Source organism: Trachypithecus francoisi, unplaced genomic scaffold, assembly GCF_009764315.1.
Source record: "Trachypithecus francoisi isolate TF-2019V2 unplaced genomic scaffold, Tfra_2.0 Lachesis_group2, whole genome shotgun sequence".
Lineage (NCBI taxonomy): Eukaryota > Metazoa > Chordata > Mammalia > Primates > Cercopithecidae > Trachypithecus > Trachypithecus francoisi.
Genome location: NW_022681465.1, coordinates 47745295 through 47767575, shown reverse-complemented (window position 1 = coordinate 47767575; position 22281 = coordinate 47745295). Strand labels below are relative to the sequence as shown.

The following is a 22281-nucleotide window of genomic DNA, read 5'->3' as shown; positions in this document are numbered from 1 at the left end:
GGCCTGGGAGACAGAGCGAGACCTTGCCGCTTTAAAAAACAAAACAAAAGAAAATTAACAAAATATGAAGGCCTCTATTGGTCTAGTCACTCAAATGTATTTTTATACATAATTGTTGGGCAGATAGCCTGCATTTTTTTTAATGATAAATGTATCAATGCTACTGTTCCCTGAGAACTTCACATAAAGGAAGATACTTATCTCTGGAATTTTAGCCACACTGTGATGAAAATAAAATGAAATTAACAAAATATTAATGCAAGTGTATTTGAAGATCAACTGCTTAATGGTTAGGTCTGTATTATTCTCTAACTTCCTGAAAGTCAATACATGGCAGAGTCAATGAGTTAACCAGCCAATCAAAATCACAGTATCTATCTAGTTGTGAGTCTATTATTAATTCCTTAATAAAATGCATGGCTTGATGAAGGTTCATGCTTCCTGATCTTTTTAAAACTTTTAGCCAGGCTGGGTTGCTGCCCTGAAGTCTGAGATTATTTGATATTATTTTTTAACACTAGACGACTACTGTAACTACTATAGGAAGTAGACAGAATTATGGAACGTTAGAGCAACAAATGACTATCTAGATCCTTTCTCTCCTTTTCCCTTAAAGATGGGAATATTGAAGACCAGTAAATACAGGAGAGTTGCTCAGTGTCACACAGTTAGTGGTAGAGCTGGGCCTGGAGCCCGGGGCTCCTGAATCCTAGGCCGCTGCTCTCCACAACACCAAGTCACAGAATTTCAAGATCCCACCCAGGGTCTGATTTTGCAGATCCTGTGAGGAACTTGCCTTGCAGTCTGTGGACCCAGACTGTGTTCATTTATTTTTTTTTCCAGACTAGGTAAAGCAGGAATTAGGTAGGTGAAGGCATAAAGGAGCAACTGAAGCTTACATGAACTTGAAATTCTCTCACAATGGCAGATGCCATGGGGATTTTTTGAGACTGCTTCTGGTGAAGGTGAACCACCCATCTCCTACTCAGAAGTGAGCATCGGAAATGGCTAGTGCTAACTTTAATTTTAGGAATTGTCTTTAAGACTCAGGGAGATGGATAGGTTTCCTTGCAGTTACTGCCAAGTAAAACGGAGCATTAAAAATATTGATATCTCAATTGCCATTATGCTGTTTTATGTTGGCAGTAGAAGTAAAAACCGAAAAAAAGCAGTGAATTATCCCACTAATTTTCTGTTGTTACTTTCAACGTGAGTCTGCTTTAATTATTATTTTTACTTCATGCTGGATAATGAAAAGATTATAAACTTTGGTCATTTGTGTAATTCTAGCAGCAAAGGGGAAACAAAGGGGAAAGTAAAGTTTTTGAACTGAAGTTTTACTTTGTGTTTAACTATACAAGCTTACGACAAAAAACCACAGACATACAAACAAAACTATGAACAAGTATAGCAGAAATAGTTATTCATTTCGGCTTTTAAAACATTCACTTTTACTATATGAATGGCTACTGGTAGTTAGAACAAGTTAAAGATGGTCGAGTAGTTTTTCAGTATTACCAAAACTGCACCGATTCTCTGTTAAAATACAACTACTTTGTCAAGTTGATTCCAGCATTTGCCTTTCAGCTCTGACAAAAATAGTTTTGACTGATTTAATGACATTTTTCAATCTGATTGTTAGATAAAGGTCTTTTACAACAACCAAATCAAGTTGACCAGTTGGATTCTCATTCCTGCTCTTATTCACACTTCCTTATTACCTTTTCGTGTCCAAACAAGTTACCCAGAGTCATGGAGTAGAGAGAGGAGTCAGCTCTTTTTACACGATGCTTGTGTTTCCACTTTTTGAAGCACCAGAAGAGGAAGGTACCTCTCCTCTGTATCTTTTGTGTGTCTGTAAACTGAAATTACTGATCTGCAATATAATAAACTGTTAAGAACAACATTCAGCCCAGTTTTTTTCTGGGATGAAGAATATGGATCACTAATGTGCACAAAATAATTTTAGGAAGCATATGGATAGTGAATAACACAATGAGAAAATTAGCCTCTTTCAGGATTTTTGAGACTTCTAATTATATCAAGAAGAAAATCTCAGTCTGGTGCTAACAAAGAAGTCTCTAACACTTTTATCTTCCTTTTTGAGAAATAGAAGACAAGCCTCAGGCTCAGCATCTTCAGCAGATAACTATGTAGAGCCAGAATTTAATAATACTGTATGGTTTTCATTAAAATATAATTTTTTGGGTTACCAACTATACGGATGACACTTTTTAAAATGGCAGGTACACAAAGCTTCCTTTTAAAACACGCTTAAAGTTAAAAATAAAAATTGAGTTAGATTAAAGACAAACATCAAGTGAAAATTAGTGCAGTGAATATAGCAGTGGAAATATTACATAATGGCTGTAGTCAGTGACATGGTGAAAAGCACGAGGCTGCTGTGTTAAAGACTATATCTTGGGGAGTTGGCAGCCAACTCCCTCACTGGACAGATGGGAAACCCAAAGCCCAGAGAGGTCAGAAAATCATAAAATCAGGACTGCTATCCATAGGCCACCTACGAAATGGATGTCACTACTTTATTTGACAACTTGAATCATTTTTTCAAAATGACCTTTTTTCATCACTTTGTGAACAATATACATTAAGTCTGAACTTGAAAAACAATAAAACTTTATTTCTTCATCCTCAAATTATGACAAGATTGACTTGACAAGGTTATTGAGGAGGAACAGTAAATATTAGAAAAATGAAGCCAGCATTGTGAGACATGAGTTAGTGAGAAAGTGAATGGAAAAGAATTCCTTCAATATAAAATTTGACTTTAAATTGAAAGCTAAAGTAGGGTTATTTTCTCTTTTGAGGCTTGTTTGCAAAGGTAAAAATGGGTTTTGTTTTAAGTTTACAAGTCTTGAATTCTTGGAAACATGACAAGACAAACTTTCTAATGAATCTTTTTAAAAAAATGCACAGGCTTTCACAGAAAAGAAAAAACTGAAATGCTCCTAGAAAACGAAAGCTTTAAATTAAGAGGAAATTCTGTGTCTTAAAAATATCATAATTAAACGCAGTTGAAGAAAGAAATCGACAGATTTTTGTGAAATCCTTGTGTTTCTGTGAGGTTTGAGAAGGATGCAAGAACAACTTCCTCCTACTGCACAGGGACTTCGACCACACTGGGTGCTCCAGTCAAGTAAACAAACATTCTGAAGGACAAAGAACAAAATTTCAGAATGACAAAATGGTCACTTCTGAATTAAAATGAACTTTTTAAAGTCAATCTTTAATTGACTTAAAGATTAAAAACTTTCATATTTGGCTGGGTGCAGTGGTTCATGCCTATAATCCCAGCACTTTGGAAGGTTGAAGTGGGAGGATTGCTTGAGGCCAGAAGTTCAAGACCAGCCTGGGCATCATAGTGAGACCCTGTCTCCGTAAAACATTTTACTTTTTTTTTTTTTGAGACGGAGTCCTGCTGTGTTGCCCAGGCTGGAGGGCAGTGGTACAATCTTGGCTCACTGCAACCTCCACCTCCTCTGTTCAAGCTATTCTCCTGGCTCAGCCTCCTGAGTAGCTGGGATTACAGGTGCCCACCACCACACCCAGCTAATTTTTGTATTTTAAGTAGAGACAGGGTTTGACCATGTTAGTCAGGTTGGTCTCAAACTTCTGACCTCAAGTGATCTGCCCGCCTTGGCCTCCCAAAGTGCTGGAATTACAGGTGTGAGCCACTGCACCTGGCCAAAATATTAAACAAAAATTAGCTGAGCATGGTGGCAGATGCCTGTAGTCCCAGATACTCCAGAGACTGAGGCAGGAGGATCTCTTAAGCCCAAGAGGTTGAGGCTGCCATGAGCCATAATTGTTCCACTGCACTCCAGCCTGGGCAATAAGCGAGATTCTGCCTCAATAAATTAAATTAAATTAGATTAAAAACATCTATTGCCTTGTCTACTTATTATCTATTTATTGAAGCCTGTCTCTTGTTGGAGTGGAGGGAATGAAGAGGTGGGCAGCAAAGTCAAGCTGGTTCATCCATTGATTGGATGTTAAAATCAATGTATATGGAAAGAGGTAAAACAGAGTAAGACATTTAACACATTTTAAAATCCCAGACAGATGGGAACTAATTTTTTATCCTTTCTCTGCCTCAGTTTTCTTTATTCAAATAATGGGACCAATAGACCTCTGTGTTATTGGGTTATCTAAAGAAATAACTAACAGCAATTAGTGAAGTATAAAACCAAGGGTTGAAATGGGAAATTAGGCTGCATATCCTAATGTCTAAATCACTCCCAGGTTGTGAACTAGGGACAGAGAAAAGTTATCACCCTTTCCAACTAATTAATATTGTCTCATCCTGAGGATTTCCATTTTCAGACCCACCCTCTGGCTCTGACATGTTTATTCCTAATTCTGAGAGCCCAGTCGAATAGTCATTGGAGAAGTTTCAGTCCCTGGGAAATTCCAAGAAATGTCATTCCATGCACACCATGGACTCTAGAATGGATATTTCTGTGCATTAGCTCACCAGGAAAAGGAACACTCTGCTGTACTCTGTTAGATTTTCTGGCAAGGATTCATGAGCAGATCTGTTTCAGATGCAGAATGTCTGAGCAGAAACAGAAATGACAATCATTTGAAATTGGGGATCACTTGTGAGCCATTTTCACAAAGGCCTGAAATTCATCTTTACAGTTCCTTGATTCATTCATGAGACTGCCATTCATCTAGCAGCATCATGTCATGCAGCCCAGCCCAGGTCATTTGAGAGTTTGTTTTAAGTGTCCAGTCTTTAGAAATGTCTCTCCTGTAATCTCCTCTGAAAAGAGGATGGTGGGGTAGACTAGAAACAACACTGTTTGTGTGTGGATTCCACAATGCCTCTTTAGCAATCCATGTCAGTGTGAGTTAATTTGGTTTATGTAACCCACAAATTATTTTTAGGACTTTGCTCAGGGTCAACTGCTTTATGTGTATTGCAAATCTCCCTTGTTTCATCAGGGAGGAATCTGACACAAAGAGCTATTTACTTATTTATCAACACCAAGTCACCCATAGCTGTGTCATAATTGGAATACACCCCAATACTGAGCCTCCCGTTTGGATGTTTCTTTCTTTCTCTCCCTTCCTTCCTTCCTTCCTTCCTTTCTTTTTATTTATTTATTAATTATTATTTTGCGACAGGGTCTCACTCTGCCACCCAGGTTGGAATGCAGTGGCGCCATCTCAGCTCACTGCAACCTCAACCTTCCAGGGCTCAGGTGATCCTCCCACCTCAGCCTCCCAAGTAGCTGAGACTACAGACATGCACAACACACCTGGCTACTTTTTGTAGAGATGGGGTTTCACCACATTGCCCAAGTTGGTCTCAAACTCCTAGGTTCAAGCCATCCACCCGCCTTGGCCTCCCAAAGTATTAGGGTTATATCTGCGTCCAGCCAGATGTTTCTTTTGCAGTGCAATTCCCAGTAGCATTCTCTATCTCAGCTTTTACCCTATCTGACTGAGTTCAGGAAGGACTGTTATTTCAGGTCTGCCTATCCTGGTCATTTATGAAGGGTATTACAATGGTCCCATTTTACAGTAAAGGAAACAGTCTTAAGGAGAGGAAAGAATATACCCTAGTTGATGGAGGAAAAGCCAACTAAGTTAGCCAAAAAGTTACCGATTCCTTTTGGTTGAAAAAAAAAAAGAGTCATTTATCTTTGCTTTCAGAGTTTCAGACCCAATGATCTCCCATCTTTTATGTCATCCTCTATAACTGGCTTCCTGCTTAGTTCTCCTCCTCATCAAGTATGGGTTCACATTATTGGGCTTAATTAAAATCACTTGGCAGATTTTTTCCATATTGTCAATAGCACACATACCTTTGCTCTTTAACCAATCACAGAAGAATTTTCTTATTCTCTGTTATCCTTTAGGTACTTAAAAAGAGCTTTAAATAATGTTCAAAGGAAGCCACTATCAATTGCAACTTGAATAATTCATTTGTAAAAAAAATTAAAAATTTGTAGTGAGATATTATAAATTGAAAGTGTTATTGGATCCTTTGTTTCAGAATATTTGCTTGAGGAAATGAACAAGAATTTAAAATCTGTTCTGACATTGACCCCTGAGAGACATAATAAACATGGAAAGAGTGAAGAGTGTGGAATTGTTTAAAACCTGGTTTTGTCAAGGTAGAGATACCTTTACGTTGTATATATTTTCCTCTTCTTTATTAATGGTACAAGCAGATAATTACGTTAAATGTTAAATGACTCCAGGACAAAGAGAATTAAATTGGCCTTAATAACAATGTGTCTGATTTTTGCCCACTCTGAAAATATAAGGACATGCCCTCCTTGGGAAAGTTCGAATGAAAAAATTGTCTATCTTTTATTCCTCCCTAAATAGTGGCTTCTTTAATAATAATAATAATGAATATCAAATTTTAAGATGGCGTACTCTATCATGACTTCAGTTTATATTACACTTTAGGGAGAAGTTGAAATCTCTGGGAGGTGGTTGCACTCATTAATTATTTACATTTAACATATATTTGCTGAGTACCTGACATGTACTAATCAGATACTCTACTAAATGTTAGGGACAGGCAAATGAGTAAGACACAGGCCTTGGACTTGGACCAAGGAGAAATATGTTTAGAAAAATTAATTAAAGCACACATTTTAGTGAAGAAATTAGGAAAGATTTCATGGTAGAGACGATACTGGATATGGTCCCAGAAGACTGAGTTGCCATTTATTGCTTGGAAGAGGGAAGAATTATGCAGAAGGGCAGAAGTAAGAAAGTTGGACATTTTAAGTTCAGGAGGTAAATATCTCAAAGTATTTCAAGATAAATGACAACTTGTCTTAGAGTTTTACAAAATTCGAAGCCAAAGTTCATCAGTAAATTTTCTTTTCTCCAGTGCTATAAGAAATCTAGTTTGTTATAACAGGGATGTCATTTTAATCTGATGCACTAATTGCTTCAATGGCCAGACTTAAATAGTCTTTTCACAATATTTTTTCTCTTAAATTTCTGCTGGGCCAAAGAGATGCCAGTAGAGGAGTGAGTTGAAATTAGGAGATCTGAATGGTGACAGAGACTGGTCACTTTTTCCCCAAACATGCTCATCAAAGAGCATGTCGTAAGATGCTTGAGCACTGTAATGTAGATGCGATTCTAAGACTTCATAGAATTGGACACTGATGCCTAAAGTTAGTGAGTGTAAACCCTGGGATTGAGAGTGGCTTTTTAAATTCACATGGAATCATAGAAGTTAGGCAGGGGTGCGATGATACAAAACTGGAGGCCTTGTTCTGTTCTAAATGATTATATATGATAGTGAGAAGGGCTCTTTCTATCAGCAGACATTTTGGCATGGTTTGACATGGTTGTACATTTTAATGTTTTTTTCACTTTCCTTATGAGCCCTTTTTTATTTTTTATTTTTTTTGAACTACCCATCCATATCTACAGCCTATTTTTCTCTCTTTTTAAAAATGTATTATTATTTTTTGAGACAAGAGTCTTGCTCTGTTACCCAGGCTGGAGTGCAGTGGTACAGTCTTGGCTCACTGCAAACTCTGCCTCCCAGGTTCAAGCAATTCTCCTGCCTTAGCCTCCCAAGTAGCTGGGACTACAGGTGCAAGCCACCACGCCCAGCTGATTTTTGTATTTTTAGTAGAGATGGGGTTTCACCATGTTGGCCGGGCTGGTCTCGAACTCCTGACCTCAGGTGATCCACTCGCCTCGGCCTCCCAAAGTGCTGGGATTACAGGTGTGAGCCACCACGCCTGGCCTCACTTTCCTTACGATATAGGTGATCAAGTATCACTTTACCTCAAGTCACTCACTTTAGGTATCTCCATGCATTCATTCAAATAGACTTTTATAGAACAAATTCTTAGGCACTGAGGATAAGAAAGGAAAGAAAGAGAGAGAGAGAGAGAGAGAGAAGGAGGTAGGGGAGAAGGTAGGGAAGAAGGAAGGAAAGAGGGAGGGAAGGAAAGAAAGAAAAGAAAGAAAAATATCCCTGCACTTAAGGTGCTCTTACTGTGGGATTGTGAAGAGTATGTTAATGTGCTGAAAGGTAGTCTGAAGACTTTATAAACTATGCTCACTTTTGGAAGGTACTGTAGCAATGAGAGTGGTTAAGGATTAAGATTAAGAGAAATCACTTCAGTGGAAATTGTACCCTCTATAGTCATTTGAAACCTAGCTCCTTTAGAACGTGCAAACTTTTTTCTCATCAAATGCAGCATCAGTTAATCATCACAACTTCAGTAGCCTGGAAATGTCAGCATGCCATGAAAGTTGATGTTCAAGAACATGACTGGAAAAATACTTCAACCCTCAGTCCACTTGGATGAAGCCAAAGAATCCACTATCTTTTCTATTCCAGCTGTACCTGTCAAAGTAATTTATCAGAATTAGTGCTCTTTTTGATGATGTAATAGTGAGCCGACACATAATTTTACTATATCTGATAAGCAAATTATTAGCTCATGCCAGAACAAAAAGGATGGACATTGCCACTCAAAACTGATTATTTTATGTAACACGGGGACCACCCACAGACTACATAGGATTATCACAGAACTTCAGAAATTCTTGAATCTCATTTTGAGAACCACTTTTCCATTGTACTTTATTCTGGTGTTTTCTTTGGATAGCGTATATCTGGGATATATAGCCAGAAGGTTTATGCTTCTAGTAAGGCCAGAGATGGAAACTTGAGCTGTGTGGATACAGGAATACTTCAGAAAAGCCTCAGGCTAATATAGTCAGACTTTACTCACTGGATTGCCTGGAAATCATATTTGGTCGGTGCTGTGAACTGAATGTTTTTGTCCCTCTGTGAGGCAATAGCAAGAATGTGGCAGTCTGTAAGCCAGGAAGAGAGCCCTCAGCAGAAACCAAATGGGCCAACACTTAAATCTCAGACTTCCCGCCTCCAGAACTGTAAGAAAATTAATTTCTGTTGTTAAAGCCACCCAGTCTATCATATTTTGTTATGGCAGCCCAAGCAGACCAGTACAATCAGAATAGGATTTTTTAGGGGAAAGTGTAGAAAGTTGCTTTTTATTCAACGTGATGTTTAGCATTCCAGCCATATGTGCACATCTTATAAGAGATGCTAAATCAGTTTTTGGATTACTTTTCAAGAAGCCTAAAATGAGTTTGGGTTTTCTACGACTTTGGTAGATAAACATGCAATAGAGAAAAAGTTCACCTCATTTAAATTTTTCCTTTTTCCCCTTTTTTACCAGTCTCTACTACCAAATAGTTGTCATCACTGCAGTAGTCTCCAGTTGGGCACATGCATAAACTACAGACAGACACATACACACACAGACACACAGACACACACACACACGCACACACACACGCAGACTCCCATTCATATGCTCCCTGACCATGCCAGAAATTTTAGGAGTTTGCCTATTTAATTGCCACTGATTTAAATTGATTTCAAAATGAAATGAAACAAATTAAGTAATCTTTAGGTTTTATTTCATCCAATCACCAAGCAAGAGCAGTAACCTTAATTTAAAGAATGGTGGTATGGCCTAGATTTCCTATCTAGCAAGGAGATTTATGGCACAAATGACATCAAAAAAATGAACCAATAGGGTACTATTTGTGATTCTATGTTAAAAAGGGGAAAATATTTTACAAGACTCATGAGTCATTATTTTAAATCCTTTTGTAAATATGACTTAGTTCATCATCTTTTCTGATTATATTTATGTTCAACTCCCAAGTATAACTTCTGCTTCCTTTTTTGAAATGCCACCAACAGCAGTATCATTTTCACTAATACAAACAATGTTTATAGTGCCCAGACATGGTGTTAGGAATATAGGACTCTTTCATTATTTGTAAACTAGACATAGTTTAAAAAAACTAGCTTTTTGAATAAAACCATTTAAATATTATAATTCTTAAGTTCTTCATGAAATTTTCATATTTCTATAATAATTGTCATTAGGTAGATAAAAGAATATTATAATTTTTATGTCTAAAAATATAATTTGCACACCTAAATGGATTAGGAATTATATTATAGATTTATAATACAAAACAATTTTGGCTTTTTAGGTCAGTGATGGGTTCACTAAATTCTTAGGAGCATAACTATAACTTTGTTTGTACTGAAGTTTTATCCTTAGAAGACTAAAATATTTTAACTCCATGAAACATCTAAGCAAGACATTATTGTGTGGTGCTTAGGAAGAAGGATTTGGAGAAGACTAACTGAGTTTAAACCCTAACTTTACTAACTACACAACCTTGGGAAAGTCACCAGGGCTTTCTCTTACATTGATTCCATATTTGTAAAATGGGGATATTAATAAATTTGGACTTACAAGTTTGCTTTGATGATTAAATTAGTAAAGATATGTTACAGAGAACAGTAAAATGAAAGTGTTCACTTGGTAATAAGGCATTACACAGCAGTCAGTGAAAGTTTGAGAAGGAAAAAAATAAAAAAAATGCACTATCTGGCACAACCAAATGGAAAGGAGTCTTAGAGGTCCTAAATTATGACGTACACTGTTACATCCACTGCAGGAACCAGGATATTAACTACAGATATTATTGGGTCTTCCTAATTCAACATCTTTTCTCAGTAATACCTGAAGACAATGTTTATAACACTTAGAGATAATAAAAAGATAACTAAGACTTATTAAGAATAACGGAGTAAACTGCTTTGACTTCCATCTTTATTATCTAGGGTTCTCTGGTCTTCAAAGTTGATACACTTGGCATTTGACCCCTTTTCTCTCACATGTTTAGCTATTGATCCATTTGATCATTCTTTCTGTCCTAATTTAGTCCAAAGTTGGATCATCATCTTTCTTCTTTGTCACCTACTCCTTTCTGTTCTTTCTGCTGCTCACCCTAATCCCACCTTTCCCAAACTCAAGATGACTTTTTTTCAAGGAATATATGCTCTCCCACCTCACCTGGTTGCTTATATCCAGCTGTGCTGCTTCTAGTAGCATAAGAGATGCACCATGTGTCATTGGAGTGAATGATAGTTACTGTTCTGCTAGTTTTCAATGGTAACAACCTTAGGTGATTCCTCACCAGTACCTTCAATGAAGGTAGGGAGAAACGGTTTTATGGTAGGACATGCCAGTTTAATGGTAGTGATCTGGTCTTCCCACTTAAAATCGTGAGCAGCAGAAGAGAGAACCACGTATCTTGGGATCTGAACTGGTGACCTAAACATGAGTTTCAGCACCTGTTAAAAATACCCCAGAGCTATTCCAGCCCTTAAATTGATTCTTTGCTGCTCATTTGAAAACAAACATTAAGGAGGAGAAAAAGGGAATGCTGAACACCAAGCATGGACTAAAGACCTTTAGAAAATTTGATATTTACTTGCCCAAGCATGCTCGATGGAAGACTTATCTTATTGAATTCATACTGTATCAAAATGACTTCACCGAAGACACCTGTTGAAAAAAACATTTGTTCAAAAGAGAGCAATTTATATAATGGAAGTAAGAAGGGCTAAAGATGGTGACAAGTCCGTGCCTTTGTATTAGTCTGTTTTCACACTGCTTTAAGAATTACCTGAGATTGGGTAAATTATAAAGGAAAGAGGCTTAATTGACTCAGTTCTGCATGGTTAGGGAGACCTCAGGAAACTTACAATCATAGCAGAAGGTAAAGAGGAAGTGAACACAACTTACATGGTGGCAGGAGAGAGCAAAGAAGGAAGTGCCACACTTTTAAACCATCAGATCTTATGAGAACTCACTCACTATCATGAGAACTGCATGGGGAAAACCGCCCCCATGATCCAATCACCTCTCACCAGGTCCCTCCTTCCACATGTGGGGATTAAAATTCAAGATAAGATTTGGGTAGGGATACAGAGCCAAAGCATATAATTCCACCCCGTTCCCTCCAAAATCTCATGTGCTTTTCACGTTTCAAAATCAATCATGCCTTCCCAACAGTTCCCCAAAGTCTTAGCTCATTTTAGCATTAACTTAAAAGTCCAAGTCCAAATCTCATCTGAGACAAGGCAAGTTCCATCTGAGGCAAGGCAAGTCTCTTCCACCTATGAGTCTGTAAAAAAAAAAAAAAAAAAAGATAGTTACTTCCAAATACCATTGGGGTACAGGCAATATTCACATTCCAAAAAGGAGAAATCGTTCAAAACAAAGGGGCTATAGGCCCCATGCAAGTCTGAAATCCAGCAAAGCAGCCATTAAATTGTAATGCTCCAAAATAAACTCCTTTGACTCCATGACTCATATTCAGGCAATGCTGATGCAGGAGGTGGGCTCCCAAAACCTTGGGCAGCTCTTCCTTTGTGGCTCTGCAGGGTACAGGCCCCACGGCTGCTTTTACAGGCTGATGTTGAGTGCCTGTGGCTTTTCCAGGCACACAGTGCAACATGTTGGTGGATCTACCATTCTTGGGTATGGAGGATGGTGGCCCTCTTCTCACAGTGGTAGTCTACCATGCCCCAGTGGGGACTCTGTGTGGGGGCTCCAACCACACATTTCCCCTTTGCACTCCCCTAGTAGAGGTTCTACATGAGGGCTCTGCCCTTGCAGCAGACTTCTGCCTGGACATCCAGGTGCTTTCATACAACGTCTGAAATCAAGGCAGAGGCTCCCAAAGCTCAATTCTTGTCTTTTGCACACACACAGGTCCAACACCATGTGGAAGACACCAAGGCTTGGGACTTGCACCCTCTGAAGCAATGGCCCGAGCTGTATGTCGGCCTCTTTTAGGACAGCTGAAACTGGAGCAGCTGAGATGCAGAGTGTCATGTCTCGAGGCTGCACAGAGCAGTGGGGCCCTGGGCCCAACCCATGAAACCATTTTTTCCTCCCAAGCCATGAAGATCTCTGAAATGGCCTGTAGACATTTTCTCCACTGTCTTAGCAGAAATTCTGCCCGTCTCTTCGTTAAAACATAGCAAGAGTAGCATTTGCTCCAGTTCCCAATAAGTTCCTCATCTCCATCTGAGACCGCCTCAACCTGCACTTCAATGTCCATATCCCTATCAGCATTTTGGTCACAACCATTCAACAAGTCTCTAGGAAATTTCAAACTTTCGCACATCTTCCTATCTTCTTCTGAGTCCTCTAAGCTGTTCCAATGTCTGTCTGTTACCCAATTCCAAAGTCACTTTCACATTTTCGGGTTATTTTTATAACAATGCCTCTCTCTGGTACCAATTTTCTGTATTAGTCTGTTTTCATACTGCTATAAAGAACTACTTGAAGCTGCGTAATTTATAAATGGAAGAGATTTAATTGACTCACAGTTCAGCATGGTTGGAGAGGCCTCAGGAAACTTTCAATCATGGCAGAAGGTGAAGGGGAAGCAAAACATATCTTACATGATGGCAGGAGAAAGAGAGCAAAGAAGGAGGTGCCACACTTTTAAACCATCAGAGCTTGTGAGAACTCACTCACTGTCATGAGAACAGCATGGAGAAAACAATCCCCATGATCCACTCACCTCCTACCAGGTCCCTCCGTCGACACATGGCGATTACAATTTGAGATGAGATTTGGGTGGGCACACAGAGCCAAACCATAACACCCTTCATCCATTCCTGTATCCTTTTTTTCACTGAAACTCAAGTAAAATAACACAGGGAGTATAATATTGTGGTGTGGTGGAAATAACTCTATCATGAGGCCAGGGTGTGGGTTCAAGGTTTGTTATCTAGAAAAGTCATTTATTTCTCTGAATTTCAACATCTATTCATATGAAGAGGTAATAATATCTACCTTACAGAAATGTTGTAAAGATTAAATTAGAACTTTGTATGTTGCTTTAAAAATATTTGTTATTTTATTGTTTATTTTATGAACAACAACTAATTTTGATGGTATGGATCTGAATGATTAAGATCCCAAAATGTTGTTTTCTATCAAACTATATGGACATTTTTGACTTTTCTTCCCCAGAAATTCATAATCTTCATGTCTTCTGCTCTGCAGTGTGTGAAGTACAAAGAACTCAAACATAGGAACATAAAAAATTTGAATTCACACTCTGGCTAAGGTGCTCTGGATTCACTTAGCAGTTAGTGCTAGTCAAGTCTTGTATCCTTGGTTTTCCTTTCCATAATGTGAAGTTAGCAATACCTACTTTGTAGAGTTTTAGAAAGGATTGTTGGTAATGTATGAAGTTGCTTAGCATAGTGAATAGTTCATAGTAAACAACCATTGTAAGTTATATTGGGATTCTTTTATTTTTGGTATACCTTCATATTATCATCAAAAATATGGGTTTGTCTATGTTCATAACTACTTTGTAGGTCCTCAAGCATTGTGCTTATTTGGTGGTAAATGCTGACAAGATTGTACCTTGAAAAACAGGATCATTTGCATTGATAAAAATTATTTTAAAATGAAATATCTCAAAGTTCTTTTCCTTTCAGATAGTGTAGTTGGAAATTCTTTAGAAACTCAAGTTCTGTAAGGGACATAGACGTTTTAAGTCATGGTTACTGCCTTCAAGAAACTTATACCCTGGTCAGAGGCATTGTTTTCACTAATATCTCTGTCCAGTGAAATGATGTCTTTGTATAGTGACTGGGCTGTGAGGCAAGAAAAGGAAAAATGCTTTCAGAGATTAGACTGATGTCTTTAAAGTCATTGTTCGGTCAGTGGAGATGAGCCGTGGGGAATCAGGTAGCAGGGAGGCAGACAGGGCATGAAAGTCTGCTAACTTTATATTATGTGTCAAGTGCGGTACTAGGCAATTCACATCCATTGTTTTAGTTCATCCTAAAAATAATACTATGAGATGGATTGTAAAATATTGACTTTATGGCTAAAAAATATAGTAACCTCAGGAAGGTGAAACAACCTTGTCTAAGATGACATACCCAATAAGTGTTGGAAATGGGATTTCAATCATTAATAGGGGGAGATTAGAAAGTGGGTTTTATTCAATTTAATTGAAAAATCTTTATAAAATTTAAGTATCTCACCTTCTCCAAAAATTCCTTAATTTATCTCCGGATTTCCTCCTTTTCTTCTCTGTTGGGCCCCCAGTGAGTTCAACGCTAGTTTGCGGAAGCCTCTGATCAGGGCAAGAGTTATAGCCATTCTTTCAGTGCACATGGCCCAAACGGCTTATTTTTTAATCTGTGTACTTTTAGCAAGGAGAAAAACTGACAGTTATTTCAGATGTGCTAGTCTTTGGTATCAAATAGAAAGAAACTCATTCAGCATAATTTATTGTAAAAATGTTGTACAGAATATACCACAATTAAGATATACAATTCAATCATTTATCCTTTCACTTAACGAATATTAGTGATCATTGCTCCCACCCCCTAGTCACAAAACTTTATAAAGCAGTTTTAGATAATCAGTACAGTCAGCTGCATGTAGCAGAAAATCAAATTAACATGGCCTAGCTGAAAATAATTTTTTTGTGTATAAAGAAATCTGAGGATGGACAATTCGAGACAGGCAGAAGAAGGGTGAAGAGATCATGAGTCCGTCACTTTTTTGTGTTGTTGTTATTTAGTTTTTATTTCATAATCATAAACTTAACTCTGCAATCCAGCTAGGCATGGGAGAGAACAAGGAAAACATGGAACCCAAAGGGAACTGCAGGGAGAGCACAAAGATTCTAGGATACTGCGAGCAAATGGGGTGGAGGGGTGCTCTCCTGAGCTACAGAAGGAATGGTCTGGTGGTTAAGATAAAACACAAGTCAAGCTTATTCGAGTTGTCCACAGTCAGCAATGGTGATCTTCTTGCTGGTCTTGCCATTCCTGGACCCAAAGCGCTCCATGGCCTCCACAATATTCATGCCTTCTTTCACTTTGCCAAAGACCACATGCTTGCCATCCAACCACTCAGTCTTGGCAGTGCAGATGAAAAACTGGGAACCATTTGTGTTGGGTCCAGCATTTGCCATGGACAAGATGCCAGGACCTGTATGCTTTAGGATGAAGTTCTCATCTTCAAATTTCTCCCCATAGATGGACTTGCCACCAGTGCCATTATGGCGTGTGAAGTCACCACCCTGACACATAAACCCTGGAATAATTCTGTGAAAGCAGGAACCCTTATAACCAAATCCTTTCTCTCCAGTGCTCAGAGCACAAAAATTTTCTGCTGTCTTTGGAACCTTGTCTGCAAACAGCTCAAAGGAGACACGGCCCAAGGGCTCGCCGTCGACGGCAATGTCGAAGAACACGGTAGGGTTGACCATGGCTAGTAGTACAAGAATTTCCTCGGCGGCAGCGTCTGCAAAGCCGAGTCCGTCACTTTTTAAAAGTGTTTTTAGGAGTCCCAACTAGCAACTTCGGCTTGCATCTCGTTGGTCAGAATCCATCACATGGCCACTCCTGGCTGCAAGGAGAGCTATGTTGTGGTTTGGAATATAAAAATTGTAAGAAAAAGAAAAATATTATCAGAGAGGCAGAAGGAAGTCTTTCTAGACTATCAAGAATTTTAGTTAGCCTCTATAAAAGCAACTCAATAGCATGAAACCAAATAACTTGATTAGAAAATGGACAAAGGCCCAAATAGACATTTTTTAGTAGAAGACATACAAATGGCCAACAGGTACTGTATATGAAAAAAACATTCAACATCACTAATCACACAGGAAACACAAATGAAAAAAACCACAAGATTATCACTTCACATCTAGCAGGGTGACTATTAAAAAAAAAAAAAACCAAGATAACAAGTATTAGTGAGGATGTGGAGACAAGAGAACCCTTGCACACTTTTGATGTAATTTAAATTAGTACAGCGTTACAGAATCAACAAGGAAGTTCATCAAAAACCTCAAAATAGAACTACCATATGATCCAGCAATTTCACTACTGAATATACATCCAAAGGAAAAGGAAATTGATGTGTTGACAATACAGCTGCACTCCCATGTTTATTGCAGCACCATTCACAATAGCCAATATATGGAATCAATCTAAATGTCCATCAACAGTGGAATGAATAAAGAAAATGTGGTATAAATACACACAATGGAATACTACTCCGTAATAAAAAAAAAAAGAAAATCCTGTCATTTCTGACAACATGGATTAACTTGGAGGGCATTATGTTAAGTAAAATAAGCCAGGCACAGACAGACAAGTACTACATGATCTGTTACATGTGGAATCTAAAAAAGATGATTTCATAGAAGTGGAGAGTGTAAGCCTGGGAGCAGTGGCTCATGCTTGTAATCCCAGCACTTTGGGAGGCCGAGGCGAGTGGATCACCTGAAGTCAGGAGTTTGAGACCAGCCTGGCCAATGTGGTGAAACCTCATCTCTACTAAAAATACAAAAAAAAAAAAAAAAAAAAAAAAAATAGCTGGGAGTGGTGGCAGGCACCTGTAATTCCAGTTACTCAGGAGGCTGAGGTGAGAGAATTGCTTAAGCCCAGAAGGCAAAGTTTGCAGTGAGATGAGATCATACTATTGTACTCCAACCCGGGCAACAAGAGTGAAACTCTGAAAAAAAAAAAAAAAGAGAGAGAGAAAGAAAGAAAGAAAGAGAGAGAGGAAGGAAGGAAGGAAGGAAGGAAGGAAGGAAGGGAGGGAAGGAAAAGAAAAGAAAAGAAAGAAAAGAAGGAAAAGATGTGAAGAGTATAATGATAGTTACCGGAGGATGAGTGGTTAGGAGGTTGAGGGTAGGGGGAAGTTGTTAGTTAAAGGATACATATTTATAGTTAGATAGGCGGAATAAATTCCAGAGGTCTATTGTACAGCATGGTAACTATAGTTAATGATGATAGATTGTATCTTGGAAAATTCTAAGAGAGTAGATTTTAAGTGTTCTCACCACAAAAATGGTAACTACATGAGGTAATAAACTTGTTAATTATCTAAGTTTAACTATTCCACAATGTATATATACTTCCAAACATCATGATGTACACGGTAAATATATAACATTTTATATATCAATTTAAAAACTAATTTGAAAGAAAGAGAGAAAGGCAGAGCAGAAGAGAAAGTGTGAGTGGCTTTGAAGAAACTATTAGTTCATTACAATGTTGGGTGAAGGAAGCTACTAGTCTTACCTGAACTGTGTTTGATGATGCAAATGGTACCCTGCTTCTATCACTTTTTCAAGTTTCTTGGCCTCTGGAGCAGAGATAATTTTAACAGTTATAGGGTTCTTATATCAATTTTATGAGCTAGTGAATGTAAAGTGCTTAACACTATGCCTGGCACATAGTAAACTTAATATATATGGGCAACTATAACAATAAAATTAATATTTGTTGGTATCATTATTAAGCAGTATAACACTCATACTTCTCTGTGACTGGAATGAGCCTTTTTACATTATCTGCATATTTTTTGTCCTAGGAATACCCAGCTTGAGTTCTGGATATGTCCTCTGAGAAGGTGCCCATGTCACTGACCACACTGGAGGCCAATGCAGATACTGGAGGAAGGTTACATGGTAGCTAAGTGTGGACAAGCTAATCACGGAAGTTCCCTGATGCAGAGCTGATAATCTCTCTGGAGTTGGATAGAAGACTGTGCTGCCTTGAAGCTCTGAGAGATGCCATGCCAATTCAAGGCAAGGTCTTTATTGTTGAAATTCTTGCATAATGACATCTTTATTCAGGTGAAAATACAGGGTGAATTTCAACTGTATGATACTGTTTATGTTCATCAGACATGTTATTTGTCTTTACAAAGACTGGTTTCAATAAACTGGCTGTGTAACTGATATTAAATAAACACGGAATTTTACACATTCATAATATTTGGTTTCTTGTGATTCTGATGAACTATACTTTCAAGCATTGTCAGTTCATCCTCATTTACAAAGAAACATTTGCTGTAGCAGAGTGATGTAGTGACTTGCTTTACTTAAGATAAGTCAACTTTTCTATTCAATGTTTAATGTGAAACTGACTTAAAAATGCTCTTTTAGGCTCCATTTACATTTCTCTTTGTATAACATGCATTATACTATTTTAACTTAATACTGTGGCTACATAAAGCAAAGACATTCTAATTCTGTTTTTAATTTATTGTTTTGCAAGATAAATAATTTTTAATGCACTAATAAAGCTAAGGAGTTCATATTAAAAGACATATTATATGACCTACTGAAGTTGATCTATGGAAATTGACTATCTTAAAAGTAATTTTGTAAAATTATTTTGTATAAAATTGACTTTCTTGCATGAATTCTTGACAACAAATATAAAACAAAAGGAAGTTGAAAGTCCTTCTACATCCTTCTACACACTGAAGAGAGTTAATTGAATTCTTTCTAACTTCATGGTTTTTGTGTTTCTTAGAAAAAGAAATCAGATGAATAGTAAACATTTCAGTTGCACATATCTGCTTCTGGCTACCTATTTAAAATGTACTTTTTCAAAGTACACCTAATTTTTTTACATCTTTAAAGTGATATCATTTTATTTGTGGATTTATTCATGAGATGTTTTCATTTTGCCATCCAGGAAAAGAAATGTCATGGATTTTTTTGTTTTGTTTTGAGGTGGGGAAGCCTGAAGATATGCAACCCTGAGCCTATGCTCCATCATCCTATAGCCTCTTTCCATTCCAGGCACCCTGTAAGCACTCATCTACATCTCAAAGATAAAAGCTATGAAAGGGCAAATAAATATGCCAAGAATTAAAGTTCCTTTAACCTTAAAAGGGGTTATTTAAAACAGGCACTCCTGGCGTACCATGACCAACTAAGGTCCACATACTGGCATGTGTTGGATACGCTGCCTTTATAGAAAGGCACCAAGAAGATGCTGAGGAGGGGAAGGTCAACCAGCTAGTTCAGAGCACGTTTCAAACAACAGGGTAATAGTGTCTTCATACCTAGCATCTGATTTTTAGTTTTGAAATTGTAGTGGTGGTGATGGAGAGGATAACCAGTGAGGGGAGAGGGGAATTGATGAACCTAAAAAGCAGAAGTAAAAAAATAGAGAAAGTCTGTAGGCATTTTAGTGACAAAATGCTGATTCTTATGGCCACACTTCAAAGCGTGCTAGGACAAGCTTGCAAGGGCCAGCAGGATTATTTAAAAGGCTTAGAATTTTGAATATTTTTTTTTTTAACAAATCCTTTTCTTTCTCTTTTATTTTTTCCCTGACCACTAAACTATCAGAACAACAACAACAAAAAAATGCCATCTTTTAGATTGGGTTACTTTGGTGGATGAGTAACCTCACCCATTCCTAGGATTCTTTTCTTTTGACTAGTTTCATTTTTCAGGCTGTGACCTTTCCCTGACCTCAGCCCCAAACTCTAGGTCACCTTTTTGTAGCCCTGGTGTAGCACTGAATAGAGGGCTTACCAGATTGTTGGCACTGGTTAAGTGGTACTGAGCACAATCGTCCTCTTTCATAAGCAGGAGGGAAGTTTCCTTTCCTAGGATTGAGAGAGCTGGCTGACTTATGCCCCCTTTTCATTTTGTTGTTCAGTAATTTTCCCTCTGACCATATCTGCAAACTAGTTGCCTTGCAGGAAAGTGACATGCACCACTGAGGCAAAAAGAAAAACGAAAAGACTGTTTATTGGCATCAACGCAACTTTCAATGGTACTTCAAAACAGATTCATTTGATAGTGAAATGTTAGTTATTTGTCCCAAATAATTAAAATGTTTAATTGATTAAAGCTTAATCTCAGCTATTTAAATATTTCTATGCTTTTTTTTTTTTAAATTACACTCTCCTGAATAAAATCATTATGTGAACACCTAGCTATGCCAGTCTTCAATTCACCCTCAAATTACCCTAGGAAAGATCTCCTTTTACCTCAACATGAAAACAAATTTTTCCCAAGTTTTCAAATAGTGGGAAAAACATCATTTGATTAGACCTCAGTAGGAGACCTTAAATACCCTCTATCATTTGGCCTTTATGTTGCCACATAGCCATGGCCTACCAACAGGATAGGCACTTTTGATGTTCTAGGATGTTCAGCTGTTTCTTCTCCAGGAGGAAACCTGTTTAATGGGTCCTAATGCTAAGACCCCAGGGTTACAGTGTTTTAGTCCATTTGAGCTGCTATCAAAAATATAAACAGTAGAAATTTATTTCTCACAGTTCTAGAGGCTGGGAAGTCCAAATCAAAGCACCAGGAGATTTCATGTCTGCTGAGGGCCTGCTTTCTGCTTCATAAGTGATGACTTCTAGGTGGGTCCTCACGTGGAGGAAGGGGCAAACAAACTTCTTTTGGCCTCTTTTATGAGGGTGCTAATCCCATTCATGAGGTCTCTGCCCTTATGACCTAATCACCTCTTAAAGGCCCTACCTCTCAATACTATTGTATTGAGGATTAGGTTTCAACATAAGAATTTGGGGGGAACTCAAACATTTAGATGACAGTATACAGTAGATGGCAAACTCTAGCATGTCACGCTGTAATGCAAGACCAGTGTACCAACCTGTCTCTTTTGAATAAATCAATGTGGTAATATTGATGATTTCCAAAGCCTCCCTTTTGTATTCTGTATTTGCTACCATTATAAGGATGTCAGCACTAAAGAACAAAAAAAGAAGAAGAAAGCAAAAGAAGGAGGATCTCAATAGCTAATGGGAAGAATTAAGCTAATCCCTTATCTTGCCATCTAGTTTTGTCAGTTTTTGGAAAAATAGTGCTTCATTATTTTTCCAATGAATAGACTCATGTCTTATGTTTGGGCATTTAATTAGGCCCAAGGGGGGAAAAGGTGGAAGTTTTTAATATTATTTTGCTATGCAAAATACACAGGACTATTTCCACTATATTAGGTAATTCTGTATCAAATACACTTGTGATTCTAAGCCGCCTGGCTTTGGTTTGGCAGAATGCAACCATCAGTCAATGTTAGCTCCATGCAGCTGCATTGTTCCCTGTGTGCTCTAAAGCAATCAAACGAGTCTGCAAATGTTCTTCAAAGAATACATCTAGAATGTTACTTCGTTAAACATCTCCTTGGCATTCATTCTATTTTCCACTTTGAATTGCTGCATTTAGTTTTGTAATGACCTTCTATAGCTAGGAGGTTTTATTAACTCTTTGATCTTCTAGCTTTGGGATGAAAACAAAGAAAATATAAATGAGCACTTTGTGCACTGTCTTATAGAGGAGACCAGAAGAAAAAAGGAAATATATTTTCATCAAAAAGATTGGCTTGTGTGGAGACTTTCAGCCCTTCCCGTTCTTTTCTCCCTTTGAGTAAAATGCTTATCAATGTTGTACATGTGTTTGTTTTAATGTCTTCTTTATAACAAAGTCTTTGTTTCTCTTCTCTGTGGCTCTGGTAGTTGAGGTTAGGGTCAGATATCTCTTTATGGATTTTCTTTTTAAGAACATTTTCTATCCTTG

At 37.8% G+C, this 22281-nt stretch overlaps 1 protein-coding gene and 2 long non-coding RNA genes across 3 annotated transcripts in view; 1 reads left to right on the top strand and 2 right to left on the bottom strand.

The window, feature by feature from the left end:
- The window catches only part of LOC117064938, a 45322-nt gene extending 26619 nt beyond the window's left edge, over positions 1 to 18703 (top strand). Inside the window, exon 3 of the long non-coding RNA XR_004429754.1 lies at positions 18300 to 18703. This is a non-coding gene — a long non-coding RNA (uncharacterized LOC117064938). The remainder of the gene's footprint in view (positions 1 to 18299) is intronic.
- LOC117064937 lies at positions 7988 to 21123 on the bottom strand. Its single transcript, XR_004429753.1, has 6 exons — positions 21016 to 21123; positions 20266 to 20452; positions 18008 to 18071; positions 14945 to 15108; positions 11353 to 11426; positions 7988 to 8365 (listed from the first exon to the last, which is right to left on the bottom strand). It is a non-coding gene; the product is annotated as an uncharacterized LOC117064937 (long non-coding RNA).
- On the bottom strand, positions 15479 to 16223 carry LOC117064936 (peptidyl-prolyl cis-trans isomerase A-like). The gene has a single exon (XM_033179186.1). The coding sequence runs from the start codon at positions 16180 to 16182 to the stop codon at positions 15685 to 15687; it is 498 nt and encodes a 165-aa protein (XP_033035077.1). The 5' UTR covers positions 16183 to 16223; the 3' UTR covers positions 15479 to 15684.
- Positions 21124 to 22281: the final 1158 nt, after the last annotated feature.